Source organism: Polypterus senegalus, chromosome 4 (assembly GCF_016835505.1).
Source record: "Polypterus senegalus isolate Bchr_013 chromosome 4, ASM1683550v1, whole genome shotgun sequence".
Lineage (NCBI taxonomy): Eukaryota > Metazoa > Chordata > Cladistia > Polypteriformes > Polypteridae > Polypterus > Polypterus senegalus.
In genome coordinates, this window is record NC_053157.1 from 147,765,384 (window position 1) to 147,791,951 (window position 26,568).

At 36.9% G+C, this 26,568-nt stretch overlaps 1 protein-coding gene across 4 annotated transcripts; it reads right to left on the reverse strand.

The window, feature by feature from the left end:
* Positions 1–2,878: 2,878 nt before the first annotated feature.
* Positions 2,879–25,964, reverse strand: LOC120527712. Of its 4 annotated transcripts, none has more exons than XM_039751445.1 (6): positions 25,834–25,964; positions 20,201–20,290; positions 16,443–16,814; positions 5,817–5,927; positions 4,790–4,887; positions 2,879–4,146 (listed from the first exon to the last, which is right to left on the reverse strand). In XM_039751445.1, the coding sequence occupies exons 1-6, from the start codon at positions 25,886–25,888 to the stop codon at positions 4,063–4,065; spliced, it is 810 nt and encodes a 269-aa protein (XP_039607379.1). In that variant the 5' UTR covers positions 25,889–25,964; the 3' UTR covers positions 2,879–4,062. The 4 variants fall into 4 exon arrangements, with proteins under 4 accessions (XP_039607379.1, XP_039607378.1, XP_039607381.1 ...); XM_039751444.1 differs by having other exon boundaries at positions 5,817–5,930; XM_039751447.1 differs by lacking the exon at positions 20,201–20,290 and having other exon boundaries at positions 5,817–5,930.
* Between the last annotated feature and the right edge of the window lie 604 nt (positions 25,965–26,568).

Here is a 26,568-nt window from a genome sequence, read left to right on the forward strand (position 1 = left end):
AATGACTGACTGACTTTTGTTAGGTATTTGTACAAATAAACCTTGTATTTGAACCTGGGACTTGTATCATAGTGGATGTGTCTGAGGTTTTGAGTGCTGCAACAGCTCCTACTTATCACAACATATATATTCAATAGGTTCAGTGAAGGACATGTATTTTTCCACATATGAAAAAGAGGTGCATGAGTACACATGCCTATTCACCCGTCCATATCATGAGCAGGGTTATGAGAAAACTGGAACCTATCCCAGCAGGCATCAGGTGCAAGGCAGGAACAACACCTGGGTACGGCATATTTGTAAATAGTGAAATGTGGATACTGTATATGCAAGTATTTAGCCATGAACACTAATTTTATGTAAGAAGTGCTTTGAAAGGTTACATTATGCAGACACTTTTGTAAATAAGAAAACATATTGATTATTTCAGAAATATTACTGCTTTATTGCTTTAAAAATATGCATTGTTACTATTAATAAAGAAAAAAATCAGAAACATTATATTTTTTCATTTTTTCATTTGTTTTTTTTTAACTTCCAGTAAAATATTCAGAAAGATAAAAAAATAAAATGTGAACTCCAAGCATTTTTGTGGTTACAAATTTTCCACTTACATATGTTAATGATTCATTTTATATTAAAAAGCAAAACTTGCCTTCAGCCAATATCGTTCTCTTAAACAGCACTATAGCACATAAGATCAACTATGATGGAAGGCCATTAATCAGAGCATCACGTGACAGAAGGGGAGGACAGTACAGGCTTAGCCAGTGCATCTGTGAAGTTTGCATGTTCCTCCTCATCCCATTTAAATTCATTATGATTCAATGTTGTATAAAAATAAAATGTGAAAAATTCCAATGGGGTGATTTTTTTTTCATTAGCTCTACATTTGTTCTTCATGTGTCCTTTTATGTTTCATTATTATTAATATTTTTGATTATTTTCTTTTTTTAGCAGATGCATTTATGCACTGCAACTTACACATTCTACTGCTGACATAAAAAGACAACACACAACATTTTAGAGCAAATCACAAGAAGGTTAGGCTATAGTTAAAAAACAAAGCAGCATCTAGTGGAAGGTAACCAGAGGGTGTGGACCTGATTTGTTAAGTTTGAATAGTGGGATGCTGCGGGTGGAACCCAGTGGTCAACGAATAACATGTAAAATTTAACAATTTGGGTTCTTCTATCCCTTTATACAGATTTAGCAAAAAAATAATTCAGGTGACCTTAATACTTATTTTTCTTTATGCCTTTGTTATAGGAATTATGTGTCAAGAAATGTGTTGGTTGAGGCAGCTAGATGGTCACCAAAAAAACTCTTTAAAATTGTGATTTTAAAGCTGTTATAATAATAATAATTAGAAATATGGCAGTTATTTTCCATTACAATTAATGAGAAATGAAACCAGATTGTGTTTGCTATGATGGTTGCTTAATGGTGTTAGTATAAAACAACATCAAATCAGGAGTCACGGGTTTAAAAGTAAACTGGAACAGGGTCAGGAGCAGAACAATACTTCTAGGGTGCTTGAGAAGTGTTTAAATCCTATTCTTAGTACACCTGTTGATCAAAATAGCAGAGCAGTGGAATAAAAATATGTTGTATGTGTCTGTTTTATTAACAAGCTAACAATTTAAAATTACAAAGAAACTGATCACGGTAGGTAATGTGCAAAACCAGATCTACAAAATAAGGCAATGTTGCATAGCCGGTCTGAGGTAACAAAATGACAAGTATAGTGTGAAGTAAAATAAAACTGTTTTTTTACAATGTTATGTCAGCTGTTGCTTAGAATGCGATTATTTTTTAACTATCTCTGAATTATATTTGAATAGTGATATCTGATCCGACAGACCTCTCCTATGCCATACTGGTTTAACAGACTTATTTTGCTCAACTGGAAGAATTCTAATTCGCTCTTTATAACTCAATGGGAAACTGATGTTCTGGATCACCTCAGATTGGAAAAAATCAACTTTTCTATTCAGAGTTTTTTCAGAATCTGGCAAGAACCCATTAATTTAATTGTAAAATAGGCATACTAGGCTTGTGTGGAATCTTTCTATTTTATTTGCTGTTTAATTTTATTGAAGAAACTCCTCAGGTGGGGCTTTTTTATTATGGAGCTCTGTCAGTCAGGTGGGGAGTTTATTGAATTCTCTTAGTACTAGGGTGTTGTACTGTATTAGCCATTATGAATGTAGAGAAAAGCCAAGAAAAATGACACCTTTTATTGGCTAACTAAAAAGATTACAATATGCAAGTTTTTGAGGCAACTCAGGCCCCTTCTTCAGGCAAGATGTAATACAGAAACTGGAGTTCCCTGTGTTTATATACACACTCTAGGAAAAGAAACAATAGTAAGAAGATGCCGCTGTCCATGTGTGCCAGTTTCTTCCACCGGGTCTTCAATTCCATGTAGTAGTGGTACATTTCGGAGTCTTGTATGTCTGTAGTACTAGGGTGTTGTACTGTATTAGCCATTATGAATGTAGAGAAAAACCAAGCAAAATGACACCTTTTATTGGCTAACTAAAAAGATTACAATATGCAAGTTTTTGAGGCAACTCAGGCCCCTTCTTCAGGCAAGATGTAATACAGAAACTGGAGTTCCCTGTGTTTATATACACTCTAGGACAAGAAACAACATTGGTAAATCTTTAAATGATAAATCTTAAATGACACAGACAACCTGTCTACAGATCCCCATTGTTTTGAAAAACTTATTAGAAACTTCAAAAGACTTTGTTGGACAGTTATCTTATCCAAAGATCTTGACCATACATTGTTCTTCTCTCTTGTTAAATGAACCCTAGCCTGAATGAATCTATTATTTTTTTACATTTAAGATTTCTCATTTAAAGATTTACCAATGTTGTTGCTTGTCCTAGTGTGTATAAACACAGGTGTCATTTTGCTTGGCTTTTCTCTTGAATTCTCTTAGTTAACATATTATTGGACTTGCTAGATTGTCTTTATTTTGATTACAATTCGGTTTGTTGTTGCACTTTGTTTTAAAATGTAAAAGAGTGATCAGTAAATTGATGAATGGAAAAGAGAAAATAATGACAATGGAATAGAGAAGTATGAAGTGTTACAAATATAAATATAGGGGTTATGACATTTACACTTGAAATATTGCAGCTGCTAATATTTATATTATAATTATTATTACTCCTTTTACATGTACATTTGTTTTCTTCCTTTAAAGTCATGCATTTAGGATGACAGAAAATTCCTCTTCTTCTGTGCATGTGTGCACTAGATCTGTAAAAAAAATGGATAAAGGAGTTCACGTTTCTGGTATCTCAACATGCTTCTGGGGTCTATAATCACCAAGGATTTGAGAAGGAAGACCAACAGAGATTCATCATAAACAGAGGCACAGCAGCCGATGTACAGTACTTCCTGTGATAGCTGAGGGAACTCAATCTACCACAGGAACTTTTGTTCCAGTTCGACAAAGCAATCATCAAGTCTGTTCTCAGCTCATCCATTACAGTGTGGTTTGGCACAGCCACTAAACATGACAAGAGCAGACTACAACGAATAGACAGGTCTGCTGAAAAGGTCTTTGACAGCAGTTTTCCCACATTACTGACCATAAAACGGACAGGGAAAATTATCACCAACCCCTCACATTCAGGCCACAACCTCTTTGCTCTTCTCCCATCTGCCAGGCATTATAGACCAAGCTACACCAACAAGCAGATATAAGAACAGTTTCTTTCCAGAGGCCATCAAGCTCACAAGTTATTAATTCAGCTGTCCTTGCTCAGTATTGGCACTCACTAAAGTGTTACATATTCTTACATATAGCTAACGCTTAATTCATTATTTCAGCATTTCTTGCACATCTTGCACTTTATATGCATGTGTTTATATTCTTTGTCTTGTATTTATTGCAGTGTGTACTGATCGATCATGTGTAAGTCTGTCATGGCTGATAAATGCGATTCTGATCCTGATTTTCCTTGCTTGCAGATTTCAAACAGTTGTACCAGTAGTATTGTCACATGTAAAGTTAACATCGAACTGGGCAGCAGAAACGTATTAGCTCTCCTTGTGCATGTCGGCTGCATCTTCTTTGTCCTTCACGGCAAAATAATCAAAAGATTCATAAACCATTGATGTGGCCTGGAAATACAAAGACAAAGACAGCAGTCACTCTATTTTTTCTTCTGCATGCAAATTGAATTGTTTTAAAAGACCAGGGGGAGACATATAAATGGCTCTCAAAATTGTTTGCAACTACAGTAGTCTGGTCTACAGAAGGCATAATAAAAATGAATTAATGTTTAGTTCAGTTTATAATACTTTGTAATTTTAAATATTCCTTCTTTTATTTTTATTTGATTAGTTTTGAAGCTGACTTCACTAACAGCTTCAATAAGTGACAGCAATGGAATTTCTAATGACAGGAGTGATTTCACAAAAAAGTAGAAAAGTAACATGGGGATTACTGAATTACTGGGATATTATTCACTTTCAGTTTTAATTTATTCACCTTTCTTTAAAGGAGTAATATGATTTTTATTTTTATGTTTTCTTTGCTTCTTTATCTGAAGTTACCAGAAAGAGTTAATACATGTAATCCATTATTGATAATTGTAAAAAAGTGAATTTGGTGGATAGGAAAATCAGTTTAAATTAAGATTTTGCATGCTAAGTGTAAGCCACTCTAGTGATCTGTCAGTGGCTACCGCGCAAAAGAGAGAATTTCTAAGGTCAGGTCTGCGCTGCACGTATTTTATTGGATCACACTTAAGGGAAGACTCACCCATTGTGTTGATCCCCGAGATGATAAGGAATTGTCCCTCACTTCTTCATAAGGTGATTCAATTTCCTCTAGCTCAATGTCCAGAGCCTGGTCATGTTCTTCAGAGAGAGATGCAAACAGAAAGTCAATGTACAGTGAATTAGAAGCCGTCATATTAAGTGCCTGAATTCAGACTTACATCCAGTTGCATAGTCATTGAAAATGATAACTGTAGACAGAAACTAATCATGGATGGGACACAATTTCAGTGCCCATCATTTGTAAACCAGTCAGGATAGAGTTGCCAGATGACCTAATATGCATTGCTATAAGGTTGGGAGTAAATCCATGCATACGGGTGCTTTGACCATACACTTAAGCTGTGAGTCGGCAATATAATTTACTGATCCACTATATCACCACACATTTGTTTAATTTAAAAGAAAAGTACAAATCAACGCAGCACGGTGGCGCACTGGTAGCACTGCTGCCTCACAGTAAGGAGACCTGGGTTCGCTTCCCAGGTCCTCCCTGCGTGGAGTTTACATGTTCTCCATGTTTCTGTGTGTGTCCTCCCACGGTCCAAAGACATGTAGGTTAGGTGCATTGGCAATCCTAAATTGTTCCTGGTGTGTGTGTCCTGTGGTGGGCTAGCTTCCTGTCTTTTGCCCTGTGCTGGCTGGGATTGGCTCCTGTGTCCCTGTGTTATGATATAGTGGGTTGGACAATGACTGACAAATCTTAATGACTTTACTTTTGAGGATCTCAAAAGTCATTAATAGTAAACTTCTGATCATCTCGATTGAGGAAATCCCCCAGGGTGATGCACCCCCTTTCAGCTGCTAATTAACTTAACTTACTTAACTTAACATCCACATCTTTTGGAAGTCAGAAGAAAAAAACAAACAAAAGGTCATGCAGCATGAGGGCGAACTGCAAATCCACCCAGACGGAGATTTTAAACCACTTTCCCTGAGCAAATGTTAAACCGCCATGCCCACCTGATTATAAGAAAACAAAAAAATACACAGTAAACATCACATAATACCTGGCCTTGTTGAAGTCGGCTTTCTTCTTCTTCGGTACACCAAGGTTACAATGATTAATACCAACAGCAGCAGTAATAAAACTGCAGTAGGTGTTGTGATGTAGCTGCTTTCTGCTTTGAAAATAGAATACAGAATGTTACATAAAGATCTACTAAACATTTTTATTGTCTCCCTTTGAAAGACAGCTGCATTAATGTGTGCTCCTACTGCTTGAAACAAGTATTGCAGCAACACAGTCTTTATTAGAAAAAAAAAGAAAAGAATAAGAACACAGCAAAAGGGCAATTCACAAAAAAAAAAAAAAACAAATAAAATCAGTTCTCAATCCAGTAATCGTAGCTCAAACAATATCAGAGGAGTTAAAAACCAGGAAACCCAAAAACAGATCTTACAGAGAAACACTAACCAAGAAAGTCATTGCCAAAAGGACCCTCCTGCATGCTTTGCAGGCTTACAATTTGCTGGAGGTGGTCTCTTAGCTGTAGTGTTAGGGAGCCCGACATATTCATTTAAACTTTAGGTTCACAAGGCACATCCACAAAAAGACAATTAAATAAATAATTAAACATAATGCAATAACAGAGACATAGACAACACAATATACGAGGTGTGAACTAAACGTACGGTGAATGTGGATGCAGAGCACCATCCAAGAGCAACACAAAACAATTCAATGCAGGTTCTGACGTCCATCCTACAGCCTAGTTTGATACTGTCAGTCGTTTGTGAGCCACTGTTGAGTTCAAGTGTGTTTTTCAAGCTTGATGGATGAATAATGGATATCGAGCAACGCATTAACATGAAATTTTGTTTCAAATTGCAAAAAGCTCAGGAAACCCATCAGATGTTAAAATCGATTTATGGTGGCACTGCACTGACAATTAAGACTGTTTACAAGTAGTTTAATCGATTTCGTAATGGATCTGACTTGGCTGAAGACGAGAAAAGATCAGGACATCCTTCAACATCAAATGATTTCAATCCATTGAGGACATCCAGGCAGCCACGACAACCCAACTAAAGACACTCTTGAAAGAAAACTTCCAGAACTGCTTTGCAAAGTGGCAGGAGCATTGGGATAAGTGCATTCGAAGTGGAGGAGAGTATTTTGAGGGAGACTAGTAGTTGTAAATCTTTTACTGCAATGTATGTTTGTTTTTTAAACATTCACCGTATTTTTTGATCACTGCTCGTAGAATACATAAAATACAAAATGAATGAAAACCAAACAATCAATGACAACATATATAAAATGATGTTTCAATAACCAAAATTAAATAAACAGAGAATACACTTCATAAAAAACGATTAAATATTGACTGAACAGGAGTGGACTGATTGCTCCACTAGATATACCAAGACTACCTTGTAAATGAAGAGGCAGAAAGGCTTCCCTTGTATTTATTTTCTTTTGTTTATTGCTCCCACTGTTCCTGTTCTCACTCATTTCCTTTATTTATAATAGAGTCTTTTGTAACTTTGGGTTCCTTGACATTTAAGAATGACTAAAGGGTACTCTATATCTTCCAAACATTTATATATAAAAGCACAGATGGCTTGTCTATAGTATAGCATAGCATCATATTTCCAACTCCTTTAGGCAATCATTTCTTCATTTTTCTGATGTTGTGACCTACTTTTTCTCAATGTAAGTGCCTTTGCTACCCACCGAGGTCATCACAATATTGACAGAGCAGTCCCTCTCGGTGACTCGAGTACGATCATCCGCTTAGCAGAGGGAAGTAATGAAGGTCTGATGAGTGACCCACTGTGTGACCCACTCCCTACCCATTAAGACCCACTGTAAACCACTACAGTTATAAACAATAGCAACTTGCGACCCACCGGAAGCAGCCTGAAACTCAAAGTGAGTAGCAACCAAGTGGTTGAGAAGCACTGCTCTAGGTTGTCCTAAAATGAAACTTCCCAGATGTACTAAGCAGATCATGGTGGTTTTTTCGGTAAGTGACACAATTGTGCTGACATGATATTTTAAGTCTTTTTTTTTTGGTCTGCTAATACACTTTGAAGGATCTTGAATACACCTGACAAGAACATTCAATCTGTGCTGTAGTAAAGATAGGTCAAGACACAAAGGATACAGAGGGGTTATAGAGGTGGAAACTCCTGCATACAAAGTAAACATGGATTTTGGTATTGTCTGTTTGTCAGGCATGGACACTTTAGACAACCCATCCCGAGAGTAGTGTTTAATTTCATTATTCCTAATTTATTCAAAATATCTTGTATTCTAATACTCCTCATGAGGTTTCCAATGGGGCACAAAAATATAATATTGTTCTTAATAATAATAATTAATTCAATTTATATAACTCAGAGCTCTTTACATAGGGATTGGGGAACCACCTGAATGATGTGAGGGCAGCCACTTTTGTGCCAGTACCCTCACCACACATTAGCTATAAGATGGTGATGGGGTGAAAGAGAAGTTAGACAATAATGGGCAGGGGATGATTGGGTGGCCAGAATGACCAGGCCACGGTGAGTAGTTCAATTAAGATGCTGAGGTTCTTCCTTCGGTTTTGTGTAAAACAGTTTACCACGAATGGAGCTGGACACTGACGGAACTGAAAGCCCTTACCACTGTGACTGCAATGATGAAAGGGACCTGACTAACATTTGTCCCAATCAAGCCTGGCTGGCTGGCAATGATGTCTTATCATATTCATCTCACTCAGCAAACACAGAGATTATCAACATCTGTTTCCACAACCCCAGTCAGTTGTGGATAGAGAAAGGCTGTGTTGACATGCACTTTTAAAATAAAAAGGTCAAGGTTATTCTCCATGCTGAAAAAAACAGAAGAGAAGATTAGAGACACAATGTTTTGGCTAATTAGACTTCATCAGGCAAAGGTTACACAGCCAAAATGTTGCAATTCTAAAATTCTTTTCAATTTTTTTTGACACAGGTATAATCTTTACCTTTTTCAGTTGTTGCTCCTAGGCTTTGGAATGACTTACCTCTGCACATCAGGTCTTCATCCTCGATCGAGGTTTTTAAATGTCGGCTTAAGACCTACTTGTTTTCTTCTGTCTTTCATTGTGTATGATGGGATTGTGTTGGATGTTACAATGGGTTGTTTTATTAATCTGCTTTTGCATGATTGTTTGTATTGTGTTTATTTTAATGCTTTTTTGTACAGCACTTTGGTGCAACCTCTGTTGTTTCAAATGCGCTTTTATAAATACATAATCTAATCTAATCTTTTTCTCCTGAATGCCGGAAAATTGTACAAATGACAATAAAGGTAATGTTTCATAATTTCAGAATTTGATGGGTGTGAGTATAAAGGATACAAAGAAAGATATGAAAAGACTAAGTACACTTTCTAAGGAGAAAATGGAGACTAAAATGATTATGATTGGGAGAACTGACATACACGTTACCATCCTGAACAATAGAGTTTTACAAAACGAACTTAAATCCGTTTGCAATTAACAGTCTTCCAAGATCAAGCTAGGCTGAAAAATCTGAGAACATTTAAAATGGAAGAAACTGAAATTCCTTCCAAATCCATTCTTTTTACTTTAACTACTGTTACTTTTTCCACTTCACTAATATTTTTCTTCCTGTGTGATTATAATAATACTTAATCATCTTCACAATGGTGTTTTCCTTTTCTTTTAGGTTATCATTTTTCTTTTCTGTTTCTCTTTTTATGTGCAGAAAAATATATATTTTACTGTTAATGATTACAGGATAGGGTAACATGGTGGCGCAGTGGTAGTGTTGCTGCCTCGCAATAAGGGGTTTGCATCCTGCGTCCTCCATGCTTATTCTCCCTGTGTCTGCGTTGTTTCCCACCAGGTTGTTCGGTTTCCTCCCAAAGTCCTAAAACATATAGATTATGTGAATAGGTGACGTTAAATTGGCCCAAGTGTGTGGTTGAGGTGTGTGTGTGTGTGTGTGCAGGGGTGTAGCACAGACCTCTGGGCCCTATACATATGCAATCTCAGTGGGTCCCTTCCTCTCAAAAATAAAATTCCAGGCTTTGAGGATCAACACCCAGTGGGCACTGGGTAATCATTACTCTTTTTTCCCCCACTACGATGCCCGTGTGTGTGTGTGTGTGTGTATGTGTCTTCCCTGAGATGGACTGGCGCCCTGTCCAGGGCATTATTCCTGCCTTACACCCCATACTTGCTGGATGAGCTCTAGCATGAGACCCTAGTCTGGATTAACCAGACTTGAAAATGATTGCAGGATACTGTGTAACGTTTCCAGCTAAAAATTTATTAGAATTAAATTCTCTAGGCATTTTTCTGAAACATAAAGACTAAAGGAAACAATAAAACATTTTGACAAAAAGAGGACTGACTGTTCTTGTACTTTGAAAAATGGTAGAAGACATTTTAAAAAATCAGAATGGTCAAAAACTGTAAACATTTACAATTACAAAGCATTTCATCTTGGAAAGTCAGCACGCCTGTTATCATTAGAAGATTGTATTGTTAGCTCTTACCAGACTCACCCAAGCAAGCCGGTAAACAGCACTCAACCACTTCAACTGATAAAAGTGTTCAAAACATTAAACCACAAAGCATAAACATCATTGTAATTTTGTTTTTATCCTTTAAGAATGTGAAACCTAATGAATAATTATATTTTTAATGCCTAATCCTTACTCAACTGTAATCTTTAACCAGATTTAAATATTGAGGCAGACGGCTGTGGCCCCTGCCCGGATGAGAGGGTGATATATCGGAAGGACCGGGGGAATAGATGTGCACAGGACACTGCTTCCCTGGTAGCACTAAAGGGCAGCCCCCCTAGATTTCTCCAGGGCTTCATGGGAGTTGGAAACCTGTACAGCACTGTTGGGTTCCATGGGGGCCACCAGGGTGAGCTGCAGAGCCCTTCATTTGATTTCCACCAAAACCTGGGAGTGATTCGAGATCTGGCTAATGAACCACCAGGAGCACTCCCAGGAATACTAGAAAAAGGAGCCACTTCACTTCACTTGGGGAGCCGGAGTCAGGAGGAAGAGGGATGAAGCAAGGTATGCACTTGTGTGTGAACACATAAGTAAACGTCCCTGTAGCCTAATTATGTGTTCATATGAGCATAAATGTGCCCTGCAATGGACTTGCACCACACCCTTAATTTTGTCCTGCCTTATACACAGGGTGAAGCTCAAAGTTCCTCATGAGATGCCAAATAAAAAGCTTGAAGAAAAAGAAAAATCTAATTAAAATTAGATACATAAATAACAAAAAATAAATCAATATGCACTTGCAAAAATTACATATAATAATAACATTAATCAAAATGTTACAAGGTCCTTACATATTGTATTGGTTTTAAAGTCTCTAAAGATGAGTCTGATGATAAGGCCAGATGTGGTGTAGTATAACCATACCGGATTTTAGCTTTTAGTAAATTTTGTTTAAAAAAAAAGTAAAAAGCAGAACACTGAGCGTTTAGTCAGCAAAATGTGTGTTGTGTGTCTTTACAGTCTACCAGAATAGATATCCTGTGAAAGGCTAACACTGTTCAAACTACTGCCACGTAAATATTTTTATAGTCAGACTGTCACGGAATGCCTAATACTATGGAACTAGTAAAAGTATACAAAGTTATATCATCCCACAGTGCTTTCTTACTAATTAAATATAATAGTAATCCAATATTGTTATTATATCTTATGAGATGGATTGTTGCATAGGCCTTATTTTACTAAAAGTTTCAAAACACCATTTTTAAGAACAGTAGATAAGAAATCATGTTTCAGTTCAACTGGACCTCAGATATGGCCACAGAAATATTGTTGGCTTTTTTGCAAATAATCATTGTACCGCAAAGGCTTGCCTGTTTTACACAAGGAACTTTATAAAAAATAACCAGCAGCCGTGGCACAACTATAAGCAGGGCAGGGGGTACAGTTGTATCAGGGGTCAAGGGGCAGGAGAGCCCATGATGACAATATGGTTGTTCATTCAACTAGGCTTTATAAACAACATGTCAGTCGTTAACAAAAACTCAGTCGTATTATTATTCCCATTATCAATAAAGCGTAATTATTATTACTGACCTCCTTTTATATAGCTTATAGCTCATTGATGGGGGTCATTTTGTGTTTGGGTTAAATTTAATGTTACATGAGGGGGGTAAAGTTGTTTTTTTTTTGTTTTTATTTTGCACTAGGGCTCATCTAATTCTACTTACATCACTAACCTGGTCGACCTTGTGTTTACAACAGTGGTCAGACCTAATTAAAGAGGGCATCATCAAGTCTTTTCTATTGTTTCTCCAGATGATAGTAGGGGAATGACAGAAGTGGAATCCCTCCTCAGATTATGGCAACAATAAGCAGCGTTTGTGTGTGCTAAGCAAACTTTTACTATACTTCTGGTCAGTGTATGAAATTCTCTTGGCAATCAGGTGGTCTTGTTTGTGCTCTAATGTTGGCTGAATACTTAAATCTTTATCTGCTACTATGGAATCAACAATAAATTATCGAGATATGAGACCGCCATCAGTTAGGACAAGCATATCTAAAGTAGATTAATTACATTCTGCACAGATGTGCAATCTACAAACAAAAGCTACACCACCTTTAACTTCACACCAACATCACTGAGAACAGACACTTTTCAGAAACATATGCAATTAAACACTGCGTTTTCAATGCTAAAATCGCTATATTATAATGTGGACTGAGGTAATTGCGCTCTGTGGACCAATTCACCACACTGCAGCTCTGTTCTGCTGGAAGCATGGAAGATGGCAGCACATCATTTCGAGGGTTAAGAGGTGTTCTCCTGCAACATGAACAGTGCTTGTATCACAGTATCCCCAATCTCCATCACTTTCTGCTTTCCACCATCACAGCATTCCAAAGGCCAAGACAAACACTAAAAGCTGCCGGTGACACCTAATTATCTTTTTTTCTTAGATCCTTCCAAGCTTTATGAAAGCATGTGCTCTTCTTCCATGCTGGATGGGCTGTTGCCATTCAAACATCTAACTCCGTCCTACCTGTGAGGGGCTCCCAATCAGCTGCCTTGTGTTCAGCATGTGACGGATGGCTGCTACAATACTTTTGCGCAAACCCAGTAATGGGCACTGAGTGACTTCCATCCATCCATCCATTATCCAATCCGCTATATCCTAACTACAGGGTCACAGGGGTCTGCTGGCCAACACAGGGCGCAAGGCAGGAAACAAACCCCAGGCAGGGTGCCAGCCCATCGTAAGACACACACACACACACCCACACACCAAGCACACATTAGGGACAATTTAGAATCACCAATGCACCTAACCTGCATGTTTTTGGACTGTGGGAGGAAACCGGAGTGCCCGGAGAAAACACACTGAGTGACTTTGAACACTAAAACATGTATTGATCATTTATTTTCAAAAACCTCCCTATCGTTATGATTTTCAGGCTCCAAAATGGTTCATTTGGGGGCCCCAGACTTGGTACTTCCATGTTTTGCACATTGCTTCTGTCTATAATGAGACTTCACCTAAAAATGCCATAATATTGTGCTAATTAGAAATAAAATAAACTTCTGATACATTTTCGGCATATTCAATCATTTTGCCCTTGTTTTGAAATGGTGGAAACACAATGATAAAAAAAATATATGAAAGTCATAGAAAAACCATAAGAGTGGGCAAGTGCTATCATATTACCTACCACATTCCCCACTGGCAATGTCATTCTTGAAGTTTTCTTTTTTTTTTCGTTTTATTAATTTTATTAAGATCAAATAACATTCCATACAAACAAATAAAGTTTTACAAAACTAGGTTCGAAACAAATCACTCATGAGTAATGTCATTCTTCATCCAAACGATCACTCATGAAATAGAATACATGTTATTAGCAAAAATGGTCCAGCAACAATATATTCTATTTAAAAAATGTTCTTTCATCACTTAACCAGACTAATGAACTCTTGTTAAAATATGTCCAGCATTTACAACCAAGTCGTTCTTGGTGGAATAAAAACGAACAAAGATAATTGCTGTCTAGAACATACGTGACATGAATATCTAACCAGAAAGGAGTTGCCTTAAGTAAAATCTAGCCGATAGCTATAAGGTCATTAGCAAAAAGGTCAAAAGCAAACACATTCTTCTCCCTTTTTCGGCTGCTCCTGTTATAGGTTGCCACAGAGGATCATCTTCTTCCATATCTTTCTGTCCTCTGCATCTTGTCCTGCATGTCCTCTCTCACCACATCCATAAACCTTCTCTTAGGCCTTCCTTTTCCCTGGCAGCTCTATCCTTAGCATCCTTCTCCCAATATACTCAGCATCTCTCCTCTGCACATGCCCAAACCAACGCAATCTCGCCTCTCTGACTTTGTCTCCCAACGTCCAACTTGAGCTGACCCTCTAATGTACTCGTTTCTAATCCTGTCCATCCTCGTCACACCCAATGCACATCTTAGCATCTTTAACTCTGCCACCTCCAGCTCTATCTCCTGTTTTTTGGTCAGTGCCACCGTCTCCAACCCATATAACATTAAAGAATCTAATTTACTTATAGCTGCTACCTGGCCCCTATTTCTGAGGAATTCTGATGTTCTTTCTCTCTTTCTTTTTTATGTTGGGTTTTCCTGAGTGCTGAGGTTCTTGCCTTATTCCAAAGACATTCAGATTGAATTTGCCGACTGTATATTTGAGAACGTTCTGAGATGGACTGCTTTGTGTTCAGTGCTAAACAGGAATAATCAGATTCAGAAAATGGAGGTTTGAAAAAAATGTGTGTGTTTTTCCGTGAATTATAATGTAAGAAAGACGGAAAATAATATTTTAGAGTAGGACAAAAACGGAAAAAAGCAAACGGCCAAGGGCTCTGCTGGTGTAGTATGTATTGGATGACTGCAAAGATAGTAATGAAAATAAGCAATTTAAGGGATATTTTTTATATCATTTATTTTTGCTTTTGTGGATTATTAAGTACAGTTGTAGGGCCGTTCCTGGTATATAAAAAAAAGGAAAAATGATAATATTGAGAAATACTAAATACGTAATAATAATTTTGAATATGTGAGTGTCTTGGAAGACATTACAAAAGTGGATCTGACTGGGATGTGTGAACAACTTCATGTGGAGAAAAAGTGACATTTTGAAAAAAGAATGTAAAACCATGGAAAGAAAGACTAGAACATATAATGTCATTAGATCACATTTTGCTCTAAATTATTGGCAGGTATTAGATTTATAGTAGCTCAAAAATAAAATGAAGATCTCATTAGGAAAAGTGAAGCACACTTGGATGAGAAAAGAGCAAACCTGGAGTTATTGTGTTAGACAGAGTAACATAATTTGGACATCAGCGGAAATATAAGGAGTTTTCAAAAATGAGTTTACTTCAATTGATTACATTCATGTCTTTGCCCATCTTGCCTCAGTTGCTTTTCACACTCCTAGCTTTACAGCTTGTGCACACATATTACGATTTCCTTCTCAAGCTGGATTATAGCTTTGTCTTGGAAGTAAGACTTCATATTGTCCACAGAATTACATTTACCTATTGTTCAATCAGAAGATAAATAAGATAACAATTATAGAATTGAGAATTTATTCTAGTGTGATAAATACCTTAGCCTCCATTACACCTGACATTAACACGTGTTTCTGGTGATCTAATCACAGTCAGGTATTATTTGACCACATTAAAAATGAGGAGTCAATGATTATCAACTTGTAATCAGGTTGTGATCACATCACTCACATCAAATTCACATGTAGTCAGAAACAGACTGCAACAATTGTAACACAAGCGTAAGTGCAAAGGTGTTTTCTGTACATGCAGAAGAACAACAGAATCAGAGATGATTTGAATTTTAATAATAATAAAAAATAATTCTTTGCTTTTATATAGCGCTTTTTTCACTACTCAAAGCACTCAGCAATTGCAGGTTAAGGGCCTTGCTCAAGGGCCCAACAGAGCAGAGTCCCTTTTAGAATTTACGCAAATTTTGTATCAGAGGTGCATTTTACTGTCAGGTGGGAATGTAATTCTGGGTAAATTATATCAGGATATAGTCCAGATACAAAACACACGTTAAAGCCAAGTGTAAAGGCATCCATTCATCTTCACGTACGCTTAATATATTAAGGCTCTGGGGCCCAGCATCTCTCCAGGCAGCACTGAGCATAAGGCCTGAACAAAAAGTGGAGAGAGAGTGCCATTCTGTGACAGGGCACATTCCCACATAGTCACGCTCACTCGTATGGTGCCAGTTTAGAGTGGGCTGCTGATTTTACATGTACAGTACATTTTTGTGAAATGGGAAGAAAATCTGAGTCACAGACAACACCATTACACAACTGTGGGAAAATGTGCAAAGTCAACAAAGATAAGATGTGCTCTGAACTACTGTTCCGCCATACTACTTGCATTTTATTAATACATTTATTTTTCAAATAGAACCACATTTATAATAACGTAATTGCAAATCACATTTCATTACTACTCAGCAGTTTTTAACAATGGCATGTATTCTAAATAAGCAGCGTTTAAAGGCCAATTAAAATTCTTCTTGTTGATGAGGAGCAAAAGGATTCTGTTATGTAACACCAGTTATAAAAATTACTTTTGCCTGAATGCTACAAATATAAAGTTGTTGTTATACTCACCAGTATTGCTCTTTGCCACATCTTCTGTAATGTCTAACTGAGTTCCATTCCCAGATTCTCTTGTTAGAATTGGTATTTCGTATATTAGGATGCAGTAGTATTTTCCCACATCACTTCTTTCAGTGTTGGAGATGAGTAAAGTAGCTGATGTGTTTAAAATTTTGAGAGTAGTCCTGTTTACTACCTCAATCACTGTTGTATTTAAATAAGTCTTTTTGGATATAACATGTGAAATGTTGTTCTTCTTCCATTCTACTTGAATTCTTGGAAGAGTTTGTGAAGTTTCCCAGGAACACATCATTTCCACTGAATCTCCCACTTTAACAGTTATGTGAAGTGGAGTCTGGCTAACCTTGATGGACATAACATATTCTGAAAACAAAGAAAGAAATGGCTCAAGGTCAAACATGGTAGTTACATCATTATCTAATAACTGCACAGGAAGCTGGCCTTGCTTTCCTGAAAATGGTGCACTAGTACTGCAGAAAGTACATCAGAGCTACTTGTTATGTATTTATTTTACTCTGAAACATGTGCTGAATGTGATTTTTTATGCATTCTTAGTTATAAAAACCTTTTTTTGTAGATTACTATAACTATGCTCATGATCAAGCACATTCAAACGCTGAATGAATGGAATACAGTTTTTACAGTGTTTTAATGATATTGTTCAAAGTTTTATCATACAACATTCACACAAAAATTAGCTTTGATGACCACACCTACAGTTTTAAATAATACAAATATTATAGTAACTAGTTGTGCTACCCATCTAAGACGGGTTGAATTCTAAGTAATGAACCTAGACGTCACGTTAACATTTGTAATGCATTCATCTATTGGAATGTACTTTACAATAGACTGGCTTATTATTGAGCGGTTGTTCTTGCTGTGCTTGTAATGATACTAGAATAAGTTCATTCCCTGAATTGGATTAAATGGGCCTGAGAATGTCATGCTGTGTCATGTTTTCTTAAACAGAGTAACATTATCTCTTCTGTAATCTGTTCCTTTCAAGCAATATTACAGTAATGCTGCTAATTAATTAAAACATTTGTTTCGGAAACATCTTTAGTGTAAGTCTGGCTTACCTAGGACTCTTTATGCTACATACGTACATGCATTTATATAAAATGTATTTACTAGCTGTGCTACGCGTCTAAAATGGTTTGAAACCTAAATAATAAAAGTGCACTGTCTATGGAAATGTCAGTCAGTCAGTCATTATCCAACCCGCTATATGCTAACTATAGGGTCACGGGGGTCTGCTGAAGCCAATCCCAGCCAACACAGGGCACAAGGCAAGAACATATCTCGGGCAGGGCGCCAGCCCACTGCAGGTCACCCACACACCATGCACACACTAGGGACAATTTTGAACCGCCAATGCACCTAACCTGCATATCTTTGGACGGTGGGAGGAAACCGGAGCACCCGGAGGAAACCCACGCAGACATGGGGAGAACATGCAAACTCCATGCAGGAAGGACCCGGGAAGCGAACCCAGGTCTCCTTACTGCGAGGCAGCAGCACCACCGTGCCACCCTTATGGAAATGTATTTTGTAATACATGTAATAATAAAATGAGTTGAATTTGTCATTCCAACGCGTCACAAACATAATTGTAGTAATAAAATGCATTACTACAAATATTTGTAATGCGGCCTTTGTTGTAAAGACAAATGCAATGCATGTATCACACAGGATTCGTAAAAGCAGTGTTAATGTTTTTTGGAATGATAAATGCAATGCATTTCATTACTACAAATGTTTTTAATTTGCTATGTGCTGAAATGACAAAGATACAGCATTTAGACGGACACACAGATACACAGACACATAAACAGTTATCATTTTATTAGGTTCCACAAAAACCACTCATCAATAAATTCACCTTCTTTACCAATTTTTGTCTGGTCAGGGTCACTGGCAATCAGGAACAACCAGTGTAACATAGGAATACAGTGCTAAAATATAGCTTTTACTAACCCATAATACCAATTATTATTAGTGTAAATGGGTGAGTGGCTGCTATAGTAAATTCATTCCTTCATTCATCCACCAATTATTAAACCCATTCCATTCAATGTTAGCCTCACAATGATCCAGAACCTGTCCTGGTAGTATCAGACTCAAGACAACGAATCAAACCTGGACGAGGCACACGTCTGTCACAGGGTGCAGTAGGAGATATTTCATACACTCCAATACATAGTAATAATTCATTTCCATATTGTAATTCTGTTTTCAAGGTGCAAAGCAAAAACATCCATCCATTTTCCAACCCGCTGAATCCAAATAGGGTCACGGGGGTCAGCCAGAGCCAATCCCAGCCAACACAGGGCACAAGGCAGGAACCAATCCCAGGCAGGGTGCCAACCCACCGCAGGACACACACAAACACACCCAGCACACACTAGGGCCAATTTAGAATCGCCAATCCACCTAACCTGCATGTCTTTGGATTGTGGGAGGAAACCGGAGCGCCCGGAGGAAACCCACGCAGACACGGGAGAACATGCAAACTCCACGCAGGGAGGACCCGGGAAGTGAACCCGGGTCTCCTAACTGCGAGGCAGCAGCGCTACCACTGCGCCACCGTGCCGCCCTGCAAAGCAAAAACAGTAAAAAAAAAATGGTCTTATAATAGTTCCAAACATATGAAAAAAAGACTGTAAAAATACAGTTTACAGAGTTCACATCTGATCATAACGTTTTTAAAGTTATACATTGGGGGAATTGAGTGGAAGAGTGTAGCATATGGTGTTGCAGAATTTTATATTTATGCATAAATGAAACAATGCCTTTAAAAGAACAACATGTATTTATATAGCATGTTTTTATACAAATGATGTAGCTCAAAGTGCTTTACAAGATTAAGAAAGAAGAAAGAAAAATATAAAAATATGCTTAGGCAATGCTAAGCAACAAAGAATAAAGTAAGGTCTAATGGCCAGGGAGAACAGAAAAAAAAACTTCAGAGGGCTCGAGAAAAAAATAAAATCTACAGGGGTTCCGAGGCCACAAGACCACCCAGCCCTAAGGATATTTACACTTCATTTTACATAGCAAAAAAGAATGGAAGGATGTAAGCTACTAATTATAAACATATACATCTTCAGCATGAATTTATTTACAGATGTTGGTGAACTTCATTTAATTTAGTCATTACCAAGTCAGTCGTCAACAGCAGCAAACTTAGGCGCAGTGCTAAGCATCACATTTGCAAAATTAAATCAAATGGATGTTCATACATATATTTTCTCAGGGTTTATTTTTATATATATAATTTATACCTTTCCTATGAGCTGTGGCAATGAGTAAAAATATATTTGGAAAGGAATTTCCTATATTAGATTTTGACACACTAAAATAAAATATGCACCTTATCTTTATTTTCAATCTGAAAGTTATATTTTTATTTTCTTTTTCATTTGTGTGTCACCATTTTATTACTTAAATATAGCTGAGACTGAAGACATCATTTGAATGAGTAGTGAGACATTTCCTAAGGCACACGCAAGTCCAACGGACATGAAGAAAGAAACCATGATGGACTTCTACTCTGGACAGTCGAGACATGCATAGAAGAACACAATTTATCAGCTATATAGCACTGATAACAATATAGGATATTAGTCTTAAATTAACCTTGAGTACTGAAGACTTTGTTTTGTAGATCTAATTTCAAATTCATAAATTTACCATTTTTGCCCATCAATCAAAAACTGAAATCTCACATTTATATAAGTTCAGACCTCTTGATGTGGCTCTCCATATTGTGGTCGGGTGCATCCCGTTTTCTTTAATTCGCTTTGAGATGGGTCTAGAACTTGATTGGAGTCCACCTTTGGCAAATTGAATTGAATGGACATCGTTTAGAAAGGCACATACTTGTGTATATAAGGTCACATAACTCACACTATATGTCAGGACAAAAAGCAAGCCACGAAGTCCTAGGAATTCTCTGTAGACCTCTATGAGAAGAGTATGGTGAGATATAGATCAAAGTAAGAGTATAAAACCTGTTCTAAAGCTTTGAGTGTTTCCAAGAGCACAGCAAGAAGTTCACAATGCAATCCCAGCAATCAACAACACAAATGGAAACAAAATCATTGGCCATAAAAATATAATGCACACATTTAGAGACTATTATAAATCCTTATATTCTACTGAGTTTAAAGAAGACAAGACACAATTTAATGTGTTTTTGGATACATTACAGATACCACAAATAGATACTCTCAGTGCAGAGGAATTGGATAAACCTTTGGCACTACCAGAATTACTAGATGCTATAAAGCTACTTCAGAGTGGGAAAGCAGCAAGCCCTGATGGCTACCCTGTCGGATTTTTAAGAAATTCTCCGCTCAGCTAGCTCCCCTCTTATTAGCCACATTCACAGAAGCTAGAAACAATAAAGTTCTACCTCAAACTTTTTGCCAAGCATTAATCACCATCTTTCCTTAACAAAATAAGAACTTATTACATTTTGCATCATACAGACCAGTTTCACTTCTGAATAATGATGTTAAGATACTCTCCAAAGTCCTATCTAGAAGGGTGGAGAAAGTGCTGCCCTTCAGTAATATCACAAGATCAAACTGGATTTATTAAAGGCCGACACTTAGCTTCCAATCTTCAACACCTGTTTAATGTAATATATTGACCCGCAAAGTCAAACACCCCAAAGAAATTATTATCATTGGATGCAGAAAAAGCATTTGATATGATTGAATGGAACTACCTTTTCACTACATTGGAGAAATTTGGGTTTGGCCCGAAACATTTGTGCATGGCTCAAACTACTGTATACCAATCCAGAAGCTTCAGTTTGTATTAACAACATTAATTCAGACTACTTTAAACTAGAACGTGGTACCAGATAAGGATGCCCCTTGTTACCACTGCTTTTCGCAATCGGCATTCGCAAACTGGCAGCTCACTGTCGAAATGCTTATCAGATAAAGGGGATTATCAGAGAAGGACCTGAACAGAAAATTTCTCTATATGCAGATTATATGGTATTTTATATATCAGACCCACAAAATACTGTGCCTGCAGTCCTAACAGCCCTAACAGAAATTCAAAAGATTTCTGGTCTCAGAAGTAATTTGAATAAAAGTGTGCTCTTTCCAGTGAATTTTCAAGCACACAATATTAGATTGGACACCTTCCCTTTTATCATTGCAGTTTAAATACCTAAGGGTAAACATCATAAGTAAACATAAAGCTCTTTATCAACAAAATGTTGCCGTCTGTATGTAAAAAATTAAGCAAGACTTGCATAGATGGTCAACCATTCATCTCACTATATATACCTCATTTATTTGGAATTCAAAACATCCACGTATCCAAAGAGCAACCCTACAAAAACAAAAGACAGAAGGTGGCATGGCTCTACCTAACTTTCAAATTTATTACTGGGCAGCAAACATACAAACTATAAAAACCTGGACACAAATAGACGAACATACACAGGCTTGGTCCGCAATAGAAATAAAATCTTGCAGTACTTTTCTATATTCCCTGCTTTGCACCCCAATAAATGCAAGTTATCGCCAATATACTAATAACGCAATTGTGCTTCGCTCACTCAGAATATGGAACCAATGTAGGAAATATTTTAAGATGGAGAATCTTTTATCGGTGGAACCACCTTTTACAACCCTCGCAAACATATGCAGTTTTTAACGTCTGGAAAACATTTGGGATTAAATCACTTAGAGATCTATACATAGACAACGTCTTTGCATCCTATGAACAATTACATTCCAAATTTAACTTTCCAGCAGCACATTTCTTTTACTATCTTCAAATTAGAAACTTTGTTAAACAGAAACTGCCCAATTTTCCCCATCTCTCACCTTCCTCTATGCTGGACAAAATGTTGCTCAGTCTCAAGGACTCAGACAGCATTTCTGCAATATATAAAACCATTTTACAGTTCCTCCCTTTCAAAGATCCAAGAGGACAGTGGAAAAAGGATCTCTCACTCAACATCTCAGAAAAGGAGTGGAAGGTAGAAATGCAGAGAATTCAATCGAGCTCCATATATGCAAAACATACAACTATTCAACTCAAAATTATATATCGAACACATCTGTCTCGTTTAAAATTGTCCAAAATGTTTCCATGGCAAGATCCAACTTGCAAAACGCTGAAATCAAGTCCCAGCCTCACTGGGTCACATGTTTTGGGCCTGTACCAAATTAACATCATTCTGGGCAAAAATTTTTAAGTGCCTTTCAGACAGCCTTGGTGTCACAATCCCTCCTAACCCATTAACAGCTGTCTTTGGTGTTCTTCCAGATGGGCTAAAATTGGAGAAGGACAAACAAACTACAATTGCCTTTACTATACTATTGGCACACAGACTTATCTTGCTCAACTGTAAGAAGTCTAACTCTCCTCTTTTAAGTCAGTGGGTAACTGATGTTTTAAATTATTTGAAATTGGAAAAAATCTAATTCTCACTTAGAGGGTCTGTGCAGAACTTTTTCAAAACCTGGCAGGATCTAATCAATAATATTTTAGAATAAGCTTTTAAAGCACTGAGGAAGTAGATTCTCTCCCCAATTCTTTTTCTTCTCCATTTATCTTTATTCACTTATTAATTTATCTGTTTACTTATTTTTTACTAGACTTACGCTTTACTCTGGTGGCCATGCTGTCATTCTCAGGGGAGGGGGTTTATTTGTTTTCGATCCTACTTTTGTAAAAATTGATCTGTTTGCATGGAATGTTGTGTGAATTTAAATAAAATCAATAAAATAAAAAAAAAATGAGTAAATAGGCAAGAAGAGTTTTGGCGGCCATGGTGAAAAATGAGGGTTTATGCAAGTTTAGCTATAAACATTATGATAGGAAGTTTATTAGCAATTTCTGACATATTGGCCAAGAACCGGATGGCTGATCTAACAGAGCTTCAGAAGATCTCTATTGAAATGGTAGCATCTTTAAAAAGGATGGCCATCTTAGCAGCACTCCATTAAGTGAAAAACATATGACAGAGTTTGCATTTAAAGGAGAAAGCTTGAGGAAAAAGATCCTGTGATATGATGAGACAAAAATTGATCTTTTTGGGCAGAACTTTAAACAGTATATCTGTTGAATACGAGGCACTGTTCATCAACTGCCTAGTACCATCCTGGTGGTGAACCATGGTGGTGGCAGCATCAAGGGGAAGGATGAATGCAACAAATTACAGAGAGATCCTTGAAGAAAACCTGCTCCAGAGTGCACACAACCTCAGACTAATACGATGATTCACCTTTCAGTACAACAATAACCTGACGCATACAGCTAAGACAACACTGAAGTCGGTCTCCTTAAGTGGCCAAGCCAAAGCCCAGACTAAAACCCCATAGAACATCTGTGGAGATACCCGAAGATGGTGGTTTCCAGACACTTCTCATCCAGTCTAATGGAGAGAATCTGCCAGGAAGAATGCGATAAACTGCCCAAATCCAAGTGTGCAGATCTTCTACCCAGAAAGACTCAAATCTTGAATAGCTGCCAAAGAGGCTTCTACAAAATACTGAATACTTATACGAATGACAGATTTCAGTATTAGATGTTTTCAAGAAAGCCTGAAAATTCATTATAAAATGTTTTCACTTTGTCATTATGGATTATTGATCATATCTTGATTAGCAAAAATGGCAAATTTATCCATTTAAAATTAAATTTGCAATACAACAAAGTGTGCAGAAAGTGATGATTAGTTAAGGGAAGTTATGAAAGGTTATGAGACGATAAAATAATAAGGCATACACCATAGTGCTGAGGCATAGCTCATTCAGTTCACTTGTACAATACTTATTTTTTTAAATGTTAAATACAACATACTTCAAAATGAAATATATCAAATTAGAATGCATTTAAAACCCATCAATTCTAATTCATAAAGTCCCATCCCTCAACTTATAACTGTAAAATTTCTCTTCAAAATGAACATTTTGCGATTCTCTTTTCTTGTAGTTTGCCACTATTCCCACTTTATTGCTTTAGCATAATCACATCTCCAGTTTGTATGCTTATTGTTAGAAGTTCAATCAATTATAAAGTTCATGATGACAATCTATACAATCTATATGTTATATGCCACTGTAATCAAGTTAAAATTGTGAAGACAAACTTTTAAATCCACATGAAACCTTGGCAGTGTGCTAATCAGGGGGCTCCATTAATACTCCATTTATGGCTGACCGGTGAAGTCTTACTTTGGCAATAAGGAATACACAATTAGCTGTATAGAAAGCTATCACTTAGTATTAATATATTCAATAGCCTGAGTGCACCAAACAGTTAAATGCAATTGGCAAATGAATGCCATGCCACCTTACGCTTCTGACCAGCATCATGCAGAACAGCCATTTTTCAAAACGCCACACCCATGCTGATGTTAGCTTAAACTGCAGTAAAAGTCTAGGTTGAAATTTCTGAGACATTTTCATTGTTTTGTTTGACTTTATTTAAGTGCATTAACAGCAGGATAAAATAAAAGGAAAACACCCTAACAATGATCTTCTGCATTTGTATCAAAACCTATTTTGTTGTAAACTCAGCAATGGGAACTGAGTGTTTTATAACAAACTTACCTTCAACCCAGATATGTGTCAAAGTTTGTCAATTAATGCTTGATGATTATAAAAATATACAATACATAAAAATTGCACAAAATACTGCAATGACCTTCTGTGTTATTTTTTAGAAAGTCTCATTCCTAGTACATACTTTGTGCAAGCAAACTTTCACAAGACGTTTTCTTCTGTTTTGGAAGAAATCTTTTCAAATCAATTTTGAAATTTCACAAATATTACAAAAAACATCAAACTCTTGTTGGCATTTAAATGGCCACAACTGAAGTACATCCCCAGCTTTTAGCATGCCTTAATACATAAAAAGCCTATTTTGCCATATAGAAATAAGCGAGTGACAAGCTATATGATTTATGATCACAAATTATGCAAATGAGGGACAGTCTTCAAGTATTTTAAACATGGAAAATAATTCACAATTTCACGACGTCTTACCATTTGGTCAAACACAACAAGCTGGTGGGTTGACTTATTAAGAAAGAAAACACACTACTGTGTTAATCCTAATAAACTCTCTTCAGGGGGCTTGATTCCATGTTCTTACAGCCCCTTGCTTCAACAGTGTATATTATAGTGCTTTAATCTAAAAAACATTTGTCATTTAGAAGGGTGTGCCACGTATTCACACCCAATATAGACATTTCCTTTGTCGGTTTCTGTAAAAGTCAGTTTGGTGAGATCATCTTTAATGAAACATTTTTTCACTTTGCTTTGTTTGTCTGAGTAAAGTTGTGAAGTTTCAATTTGATATTCTAAGGTTCATGTAATAATATTGTAAATGTACTCACCTGTAAGAAGATAAAATATAAGAAGGCTTCCAACAAGACACCTGAGCTGCAACATTGTGCCCACATGCTGCTCAGCTTGGCATCTTGCGGTATGTGAATGTCCTGAGGTCGCTGTTGTCACAAGAAGTAGTATGACAGGAGGTGACAAATGGACTGCAGCAGGTTTTTTGTGGTTTGCTCTTCTAATGAGTTATGAAGTTGCACACACGCACACTGAGTGTGAGGGGGCAGCAACTGTTAAAACTAATTGATGCTAATGCTTAACAAAGCACAAAATGAGTTGCTTTAAAATGAAGTGAAAAATGCATCAACCGTAACCCTTTCTGATACAAACAGAATATTGTATTCTTTGCAAGTTTTGCTATAAATATGTAACATAAGATTTATTATTAATTTCTGACATATCCAAGTTCACATAGGTATAAAGGTTCTCAGTTTTAATGTTCAGATTGCCTGATTTATTTTCTATACAGTGCCTTTCACTATAGCACTATTATGTACAAACAGAATCAAAGTATTGTAAGGCAAGTGGTAGCAGTAGCTATGATCTCCTCTCCTTCATTTTCTGACGGTGCCTTACCTTATTTCATGTGCCTTTAAAACAGTATGCAAGATGAGAACCGTCACTGGACAAGATGTCAGTCCACAGGGCATTCTATTGGTCACACAGTCCTCACCAGGCCAGTCAATGTGATAGAATTGTCAAGGAAAAATGAGCACAGGGAGAGCATGCAA